At 33.8% G+C, this 10,288-nt stretch overlaps 1 protein-coding gene across 2 annotated transcripts; it reads left to right on the top strand.

The window, feature by feature from the left end:
• The first annotated feature begins 908 nt into the window (after window positions 1–908).
• LOC101507498 (protein NETWORKED 1A-like) lies at window positions 909–8,253 on the top strand. Of its 2 annotated transcripts, none has more exons than XM_004496636.4 (5): window positions 909–1,284; window positions 1,746–1,817; window positions 1,927–2,176; window positions 2,641–6,743; window positions 6,863–8,253. In XM_004496636.4, exons 3-5 carry the CDS (start codon window positions 2,074–2,076, stop codon window positions 8,003–8,005), a joined length of 5,349 nt encoding a protein of 1,782 aa, XP_004496693.1. In that variant the 5' UTR covers window positions 909–1,284; window positions 1,746–1,817; window positions 1,927–2,073; the 3' UTR covers window positions 8,006–8,253. The 2 variants fall into 2 exon arrangements, with proteins under 2 accessions (XP_004496693.1, XP_004496692.1); XM_004496635.4 differs by having other exon boundaries at window positions 1,723–1,817.
• The last annotated feature ends 2,035 nt before the right edge of the window (window positions 8,254–10,288 follow it).

The following is a 10,288-nucleotide window of genomic DNA, read 5'->3' as shown; positions in this document are numbered from 1 at the left end:
TACAGTAAATGTAAATAAATAAAATCCAAAAGATCATTGACTATTTGAAATAAAATAGTTAACAGAAAATAATTATATACTCTACCATTCCACAGTATAAGTCCTTTAATAAAACAAAATTGTCCAATTTTATATGTTCTTTTATAACATCAATAAAATATATTTTTTATAATATTCTTACTTATTTATCAATTCATCTTTTTCAATTCATCTTTTTCTAATACAATCAATGAATGGTACATAGTTTTGGTAAGTAAATCATATACTTATAAGATAAAAAATTAATTATATTGTGAGTCACTTTTAAAATGAATAGTACCTAAATGTTATAAATAAATAATATTTTTTACATAATCAACAAAATCAATCATATAATTTTTATAAAATAAATTACTACTCTAAAGAAAATATAAACAAAAAATATATGAAAGATTGATTTATCTCATTTTATTTTTAATCTAACACATCAACTTTTAAAAAATATTATTTTTATATTTCTCTCTAGAAGAAGAGTGTTGTATAGTGGAGGGAATATATTTTATTTCCTATATGAAAATGTATTATAAAATATTGGTTTTATTTGACATTTTAGACAAATATCCTAAAATGCAAACTTCATCGTGAAGAGTGAAGACAAGAAAAACACTAGAGAGTGAAAAGAGAAAAGGCACGTAAGCGAGAGACACGAGTAAAAACAAAATGAATAAGCGTATTAGGGTATATTAGTCATTTCAATTTTAGCGTATTAAAACGAAAATGACCGTAAAAGACAGGAAGTATACGTTGTTGGTCTTTAAATTAAATTGTATTTAAATTAAAATAAAATATGTCCAACCGAAACAAAATCACAGCATTGAATTGCAAAATCCCTCATCGTAAGGATACATTAATTATAATAATAATACGATAATCTTCCCCTAAACAAGAGAAATTATCAAAAGCACAAAACGAAAACATAATTATTCACACACACTCTGAAAAACAGTTCTTTTCACAGTTGACGGGTCATCAAGTGTCAGAAGCTGCTACTAGCTCAGAATACAATTCCAATAGAAACCCACTTCCTAGAGAGAGAAGAATGCAACTTTTTGATAGAGAGAGAAAATGGAGTAAGGAAAGTTGTTTAGTTATCACAGTGAGTGAGGTTCTCATTTCCAGATTTCATGGTTTTGGTGTCTCACTGATGCAATAGAGATCAGAGTTTGGTTCTTTTTGTGATTTTCTTCATACCCATTTGATGATTTTGGATCTCATTGGATGTTGAAGAGTGTTCATATTGACTTGGTAAGTTTTGGATCTTGAAGTTAGTTCATTTCACATTCAATGAAGTTTGTACATTTGTTGAGCTTATCCAATGTTCTGGACGGTGACTCATTAACATTGTTTTTTTCTTCCTTTTGATGTCACTGTTTCATGATTTTCCGTATATGTAGCATTTTTTTTTAGACTTGTCTTTTATTTTTTTCTTCAACCTCTTGATGTCATTGTTTACCAGAAAAAGTTTTTATTTTTTTTTATTTTTTTGGATTTAATAGGAAATATAATTGAGAAATAACCAATGCTAGTAGTAGATTTCCTCCACTGGTTTATTCACTTTTACTTTATTTTGTCATTTGACGGGTATGATTTTTTCTGTTCATGTTCAGGATCTCTTAGTTTCTGCAAAAGGGGTAGTTTTTTTAATGCATGTTCATTTTTATTTTGCCCTTTTTTTTGACACAGTTGTCCTGAATTTGAATTGTTAGAGCTTCTGGAACATCAAATTCTATCTGCAACAAGAAGATATATTGGATTTGGAGCTGAGTCCAATTGAGCAGGTAATGCAGCATCTCAAAAAAGTATATAATTTATAGATTATACCGTGAGAAGTTCATGAATCTGTGCAATTGTTATTAAATATACTGTGTGCTGATTTGTTGATGTTAGCTAAAAGAAGATAAGCTAAAGAGTGGCTTCATTTGATAAAAATTGGTGGTGGAAATCTACATCTGATAGCCTGGCCTGGATTCGTTATCACGCCTTTGTTGTTTTGCTAAGTCGAAACCGGCTTTGCTGATTTTATTTGCTGGGGTTATGGCAACCTTGTTGCATTCCGACTCGAGCCGCTTATATTCTTGGTGGTGGGATAGCCACATTAGTCCAAAGAATTCAAAATGGCTTCAGGAGAATCTTACAGGTTTGTCCCCATATATTTTGAATGTCTACCATTGTGCATTTGTGCTAGAAGAATTTGAATATATTGGTAGATGAACTTTCCTAATGGAGACTGCGGTTTGAAAGCGCTCTAAATCCACACATTTCATTTTGCCACTCCATACATACCAATTTTGTGAATCGCAGATTGTGAAAAATAGTGGTTTATTTATATTCCTCTAAGCAACAACGCTATAGATTGCTATAACCGCTATTTGACAATTTTTTGTACTTAATAGCGTATCGCAAAACAATAACAACTTGTTTAAATTCCGCTATGCTATGGCACCACTATTTAACAACAACACCACTATTTAACAACATCAATGCATACCAACCTGGGGATCATTTTTTCAAGCCAAATTTCATCGTACTAACATACTTCGTGAAAGTCCATGGTTCAGAAGCCTTTTTAGTGATGATTTTGTGTGTTTATTCTTTGTACAGACATGGATGCAAAAGTGAAAGCAATGATCAAGCTTATTGAAGAGGATGCAGACTCCTTTGCAAGAAGGGCAGAGATGTACTACAAGAAGCGGCCAGAACTGATGCAATTAGTTGAGGAGTTCTACCGAGCATATCGTGCATTAGCTGAAAGATACAATCATGCAACAGGGGAGCTACACCAGGCTCATAAAACCATGGCAAAAGCATTTCCCAACCAAGAACATTTTCTGCTGACTGATGATTCGTCATGTAGTTCTTCAGGCCCTGAGGTTGAGCCACACACACCCGATATGTCACATCCAATTCGTGCATTATTGGAGCAAGTTGACCTACAGAAAGATGCATTCGGTCTAAGCAGCAAGGGTCTAAAGCAGCTGAGTGAGATCTTTGAGTCTTCTCAGTTATCAACTGTAAAACAGGATGCGCAGATACAGAACCATTCTGAGTCTGAGCAGTCGGGGAAAGCCGAAATTGAAGCCTTAAGGAAAACTCTAGCAGATTTACAGGTTGACAAGGATTCTATCCTTCTTAAGTATGAAAAGAGTTTGGAGAGTTTATCTGAAATGGAAAACGAGATTAATAAGGCACAAAAGGTTTCTGAAGGCCTTGATGAAAGAGCAAGCAAAGCTGAAATTGAAATTGGAATATTGAAGGAAGCCCTAGCTGAGCTAAAATCGGAGAAGGATACTGGTCTAGTTCAATACAACCAGTGTCTGGAAAGGATAGCTAGCTTGGAGGCTATGTTATCTTTGGCTCAGTTGGCTGCAAAGGGGCACGATGAGAGGGCTGCCCAAGCAGAAACCGAAGCTAAAAGTCTCAAGGAAGAACTCTCCAGGCTGGAAGCTGAGAAGGACGCTGGTCTCCTTCAGTATAAAACTTCTCTTGAAAAGATATCTGTTTTGGAGTCCAAGATTAGCCTTGCCGAAGATAATTCCAGGATGCTCACCGAGAAAATTGAAAAAGCCGAGTTCGAAGTTAAAGCATTGAGGGAAAAGCTTTCCAAACTGAATGAAGAGAAAGAAGCAGTAGCTGTCTTGTACAAACAGTGCTTGCAGAAATTATCTTCGATGGAGAGTGAAATTTTGCGTGCTCATGAAACTTCTGAACGGCTGAGTCGAGAAATTGAGTTAGGCACTAAAAAACTAAAGACTGCGGAAAAAAATTGCGACGTGTTGGAGAAATCAAATCAATCTCTCCAGCGAGAGGCTGACAATCTAGTGCAGAAGATTTCTTTGAAAGATCGAGAGCTTCTTGAGAAGCATAATGAGTTTGAAAGGCTGCAAACTCTGATGCATGAAGAGCAGTCTCACTTTCTTCAAATTGAATCTACTCTGCAGACTCTGCAAAAGTCGTATTCTCAATCACAAGATGACCAAAGATCTCTTGCTTTGGAGCTTAAGCACGGGCTTCAGCTGTTGGAGGACCTGGAACTTTCCAAAAAATGTTTTAAAGCAGAAATGCAACATATTGTGGAAGAAAACAGGACTTTACATGAGCTTAACTTCTCTTCCACTAGTACCTTAAAAGATCAGCGAATGGAAATTTCCAAGTTGAAGGAGATCAAAGAGAATCTGGAACGAGATTTTGTTGTAAAAGTTGAAGAAAGCAACTACCTCCTACAAGAATCTCATCAAATAAAGGACGAGATCCAGAGCTTGAGTGATAGATACCGGGCTATACTCGAAGATCTAGAGTCCGTAGGTATGAATTCTAAATCTTTTGCAGCATCTGTGATGGATTTACAAAAGGAAAACTTGAAACTAAAGGAGGTATGCAAAGTTGAACGAGATGAGAAAGAAGCTCTTCGTGAAAAGTCGAAGGATGTGGATAGACTTTTGAGTGAAAAAGCCTTTATGCAATGTTCCCTGTCAAGTTTGAATGATGAGGTAGATGGACTAAGAGATACAGTGAAGAAATTTCAAGAGTCCTGCCATGTTTTGAAGGAAGAAAAATCCGTTCTTGTTGGTGAGAAATCGGCTTTATTGTCACAGTTACAAATTATCACTGAAAGTATGCAGAAGTTATTAGATAAGAATGCCTTGTTGGAGAAGTCCCTCTCCAATTCAAAGATTGAGCTTGAAGGTTTGAGGGCTAAATCAAGTAGCTTGGAAGAATTCTGCAATTTGCTGAATAATGAAAAGTGCAGTCTTATGAATGAAAGGAGCATCTTGGTATCTCAATTGGGTAGTGTTGAAGAGAAATTAAGTAACCTAGAAAAAAGGTTTACTAAACTGGAAGTAAAATATTCTTATATGGAGAAAGACAAAGAAAGCAAAGTCAATCAAGTAGAAGAACTTCATGGTTTGCTTTTGGCACAAAAACAAAAGCATGCTAATCATAAACGTTCAAGTGAAGCCCGATTGGTGAATTTGGAGAATCTTGTTGTTCGGCTACAAGAAGAGCGCCAGTTAGGGAAGATGGAATTTGAAAAAGAACTCGATAAAGCTGTAAATGCGCATGTTGAGATGTTTATTTTGCAAAAATGTATGGAAGACTTGGAGCAGAAGAACTCGGCCTTATTAATTGAATGTCAAAAACATGTTGAGGCATCAAAATATTCTGATGAAGTTATTTCCGAGTTGGAGGGTGAAAATCTCATGCAACAGATGGAGGTAGAATTCTTGTTTGATGAAGTTAGAAAATTTAAAATGGGGATACGTCAAGTGCTTCGGGCTCTTCAGTTTGATCCAGACAGGAGACACGACAAAGGGTTCAAGCAAGAGGAAATTTCTATATCACATATTTTGAATAATATTGAAGGCTTGAAAGGTTCTCTTGTGAAAATTCAGGAAGAGAAGCAGCAGCTACTTGTAGAAAATTCCGTCCTCCTCACCGTAATTTCACAGCAAGAATCCGAAGAAAAAGAACTGGTTTCCAACAAAAGGACCCTAGAGCGGGATTTTGAAAACACAAGAGAGGAGAATGCGATGTTGCAGAAAGTTAAGCTTGAACTAATGGAGATGAACAAGCAACTGAGGTCTGAACTGGCTGAGGGAGAAGAAAAGGAGAACTTGTTGAAATCCGAAATGGAGGTTCTTCTTAAGAAATTTGTAGATTTGCAGAAAACAAATCTTATGATTCAGGAAGAAAATTGTAAGGTAGTTGAGGAGAAAAATTCACTCATTAAGAGTGTTTTGGACCTCAAAGACGCAAAGGCAGCTGCTGAAGACGAGAACAACGTGATGTTTCATGAGGCAATGGCTCTAAAAAGCCTTAGCTTGATTTATGAGAGCTTTTTCATTGAGAAGGTCTCGGAACAAAAAGTACTTGCCGAACATCTATGTGATCTTCACAGCATGAACAATAACCTCAAACAAGAGCTTGGTTTGTTAAAGGAACAGTTTGAGGTGAAAGAAGCAGAGAATGTTTATCTGAAGGAATCAGTTGAGATGATCGACAAACATCTGCAGGGAGCCAAAAATGCAAATGAAGAATTAAGTCATCGAATCGAAAGTTCAGAGAATCATCTTGAGAAGAAGAAAACAGAACTGTTAGAAAAAGAGGAAAGGCTAAAGGCTGTGGAATCATTGAATGCAGAGTTTTGCAGAAATGTTGAAAAACTAAAAATGGAACAACAAGAATCAAGACTGATCAATGAAAATCTCGAGAGGCAGATTCTTGAACTCTCGGAAGGTTGCATGAATCACCAAAAAGAAATCGAACTCCTCAATGAAGCAAATAGAAGTTTCATGTCGGAGATGAGATTATTACATCGGGAAGTGGAACAACAGAAGGCTAGAGAAGAAACATTGAGTTCAGAGCTGATGGATAAAACAAATGAATTTCAACTTTGGGAGGCTGAGGCGGCTACGTTCTATTTCGATCTTCAGATTTCATCCATTAGTGAAACATTGTTGGAAAATAAGGTGAATGAGCTTACCGGAGTTTGTGCGAGACTTGAAGATGAGAGTGCTGCAAAGAGCTTGGAGATTGAAAAAATGACAGAACGAGTCGGTCAGATGGAAAGTGAAATCGGAGGACTGAAGGAGCACTTGTCTGCATATGTTCCGATCATTAGTTCTTTGAAAGAGGATTTTGCTTCCTTAGAGCATACCGTTCTTCGAACAAATAAAGCATCCGCTATATGCAATCAAGAACAAAAGGTAGTATTCTGTTTTAGTTTGTTATCATGTACTTTTGTTTTTATATTCCTATTCTCTTGTTAAATGAGCAAATAAGATTAAGTATTCTACTTATTCTTGTTTTTCATGAATGTGTCCAGGATGCAGTAATCGAAACTTGTCTCGGAGAAAACACTGATCCAAGTGTAACAGAAAACGAGAGTAGTTTGATACTAGACGGCGTTTCAGATTTGATAGGCATGAAGGAAAGGCTGAGAGAAGTTGAAAGGTGCATAGTGGAAGAAATTGAAAGACGTGTCAAGGAAGAAAACTCACAAGCGGAAACTTTGGCGTACACAGGAAAGGACTACAGAAAAGTAGAGAAGCTACTCAAGGATGAAAACACAATTGATCTCAACTTGTGCAGAACAAAATCTGAAAATGGTTCACTGATGAAAGATATTCCTCTCGATCAAATATCGGACAATCCCGCGTCTAAGAATTGCAGGAGAGAGAATAGTGGAACTGATGATGGAATGCTTGAATTATGGGAAACTGCTGAACAGGACTGCTTTGACGATGGTTCAATGGTTAGTGAAGCAATGAAAAGGAGTTCCGATCCAATGGAGGACATTATTACGTGCCATCTGTCTGATAATAATTTGGGAAAGTATATGAACACCTCTTCAGAATTGGAAGTAGAAAAGGAATTGGGTGTTGACAAGCTTCATCTGTCAAAAAGCATAAAAGAGAGAACTCAAGATGGTAAGAGGAGAAAGATATTGGAGAGGCTTGCATCGGACGCGCATAAACTCACGTCTCTTAAGATGAATGTCCAAGATTTGAAAATGAAAATGGATACAAAGAAGAGAGGCAAAAAGGGAGATGATGAAACCGAATACAAAAAGATTAAAATACAAATACAAGACGTTGAAGGAGCTGTTGTGAAATTAACAGATACTAATGATCAACTGACAAAGGAGATCAAGGAAAGTGTCCCGTCTTCTGGCCGAGAAACTTCGCTGGAGTTGGAAAAGAGTAGACACATTCAGAGAAAAAGAGCGATGGAGCAGGCGCGAAAAGGCGCAGAAGAGATAGGACGGTTGCAGTACGAGGTACAGAACCTTCAATATGTTTTGCTGAAATTGGCAGACGAAAAGAAGAGCAAAGGGAAGCACAGATTCTCAGGAAAAACAGTTGTGTTTCTGAGGGACTTTATTCGCAGCGAAAAGAAGAGTAACAACAAAAAGCGCAGCAAAGGGTGTTTCGGTGGATACTCAAAGACTCCGATTAATGAAGACTGAGATAGTGTAAAACTTATGCTGTAAAGTACTTTTCTTTACTTGGGATGTTTTTGTTATAATCTAGCTTATCAATTCTTCTTAATTTTAGCTTGTCATAATTGGAGTTAGTATTTATGTTTTTAGCTTTTAAAAAGACTTGTAGTGATTGATATTTTAGCTAAAAGAGTAGTTGTGCTGTCATGTGTGACACTCTCTCTTATGATAGCATGGATCGGAAAATAAATTGGTTTTTCATTTTTTTTCTTCTACATTTAATTCCTCATAAGATGGAAACTTTATCTCAGAATTTTTATGCTGGCAGATATTTTGATTCCTAACATTTTTTTTGAAGTATTTGTACTCACAATTCACAATAAGAGAATCACAACTGTGCATAAGTGGGCCAAATTCAATTCGGGTTTAAGTGGCCCTTCTTAAGGGATTTTTTCTTGTTGTTGCTTTCAATGTTAACTCATACATGCAATTATGCAGTCTTGTGTTAGCGGTTGTGTGAATATTCTATTGGTTACCAAAAAGTTGCAGGCAATATGCCATGCACCGAATCAATTGTGGTAGTATTTCTTATTTACTTTTTTTTAAAACTACTGATTTGATATACAAAACTTTAAACACTAATATTTTAAAGGCTAAATTACATTTGTGGTCCTTTAACTTAATCTCAGATAACGTTTTAGTCCTTTATCTTTTTTTTTTCCCGATTTAGTCCTTTATTCATAACAATATCAAATAAAGTATGAAAATATGAGTTTATTTGAAGATTTGCGTTACGAATTTGATAAAATTTGTATTATATTGAAGAATATAATTAATTTTATTAGTTTTGATTGAATTTTTTTTTTGAATTTTTGTATAAAAAAGGATAACATTGTTGAAATTTTAAAACATAAAATATCAAATTATCACTTAAAATTAAAATAAAGGACTAAGTCGGGAAAAAAAATAGATAAAGGACTAAAACGTTACCTGAGATTAAGTTAAAGGACCACAAATGTAATTTAGCCAATTTTAAATTGGGGAAATGTGGAAGGTAAGAAAGTGAGAGTCAATAAAAATCCGAAGAATTACTTTTTTACATTTTCACTCTTTATGTTTTCCATTATATATGAAGATGATTTTGTTTTGACAAATTTTTAATAAATTATTTCGTTATTCTTGTTTTTTTTTCTTCTTCAAAGATTTATTTTATATTAAATAGCACCACTCGTTAAATTATACACATTAGACATTTTGATTTCTTAATTTAAAAATATTACACATAAGATTATTTTGATCCATGAATAAATATTAAACACTCATAGAAAGATTAAAGTATCCGAAATTTTTAACTTAAAGGACTAACTTAACGTATTTAAATCAAATGATAAAAAAGTTGAAAAACTAAAATGTTTAATGTGTATAATTTAAGAGATTAAAATAAAGTGTAAACAAAATTAAAGGATTAAAGTGAAATTAAAAAATAATATAACTAAATTTATAATTTAAGTTTTTTAGAATCTGACTAAAAATTATATAGCGCACAAAAGATGATAATTAAATTTTTGAAGAATTAAAAACTAAAAAAAAGTTGATATTTAAGTTGTCGAATAGTTAAAAATTCAAATTTCAATTTTTAAACGACTATTTTCTTTTAATAAATGTCTTTAAATACGTATTGGCATTAAACTTATCTTAATGTATTATATTTTTTATCTTCTAATTTAATTTTCTATTTATTTATTACTCACTGTACTCACCCATCCAATGCAATCCCTCTCTGAATATTCTACCATCCAATCCAATCCAATCGGTCTCTGTATATTCTAATCTTTTGAATAAAGCATAAATCTTATTCGCGCTCACTCTCCATATAATTAACTAACTTCGTTGTCTTATAGACTCAAAAATCTGGCAAAAATGGCGTTTCCATCAAAATTCCAAAACTTCGTTCCAAAGTATACTATTTCTATTTCCCACAAAGGTCACTTCGAACAAAATGTATACCCCGTTTCTAAGTATGTAACTCCATCGTTACCATCCATTACATGAATTAATTTAATAAAATGAGATACATTATTAATTATATAGATTCTATCATATAAATTTATACGTGTATATAGACTAAAATTTATTTTATCAATTTTTTAATTATTAAAATTATATGTTTTTTTATTAGACTTTATTTTTAATATTAGAATAGGGTTTTTAAAATTTTTAAGATGACAAATACACAAATTTTTATAGACTAAATTATAATTCAAATATCAATTATAAAAAAAAAAATGAGAGAATAATTTATAAAAACAT

Source organism: Cicer arietinum, chromosome 4 (assembly GCF_000331145.2).
Source record: "Cicer arietinum cultivar CDC Frontier isolate Library 1 chromosome 4, Cicar.CDCFrontier_v2.0, whole genome shotgun sequence".
Classification (NCBI taxonomy): Eukaryota; Viridiplantae; Streptophyta; class Magnoliopsida; order Fabales; family Fabaceae; genus Cicer; species Cicer arietinum.
The sequence above is the reverse complement of the archived record's forward strand: the minus strand, read 5'-3'. Positions and strand labels throughout refer to the sequence as shown.

Coding starts and splice junctions, on each gene's coding strand:
- LOC101507498 (XM_004496636.4), top strand. CDS start 2,074: ATGGCAACCTTGTTGCATTCCGACTCGAGCCGCTTATATTCTTGGTGG. Junction 2,177..2,640: donor GCTTCAGGAGAATCTTACAG/GTTTGTCCCCAT, acceptor TTCTTTGTACAG/ACATGGATGCAAAAGTGAAA. Junction 6,744..6,862: donor TATGCAATCAAGAACAAAAG/GTAGTATTCTGT, acceptor GAATGTGTCCAG/GATGCAGTAATCGAAACTTG.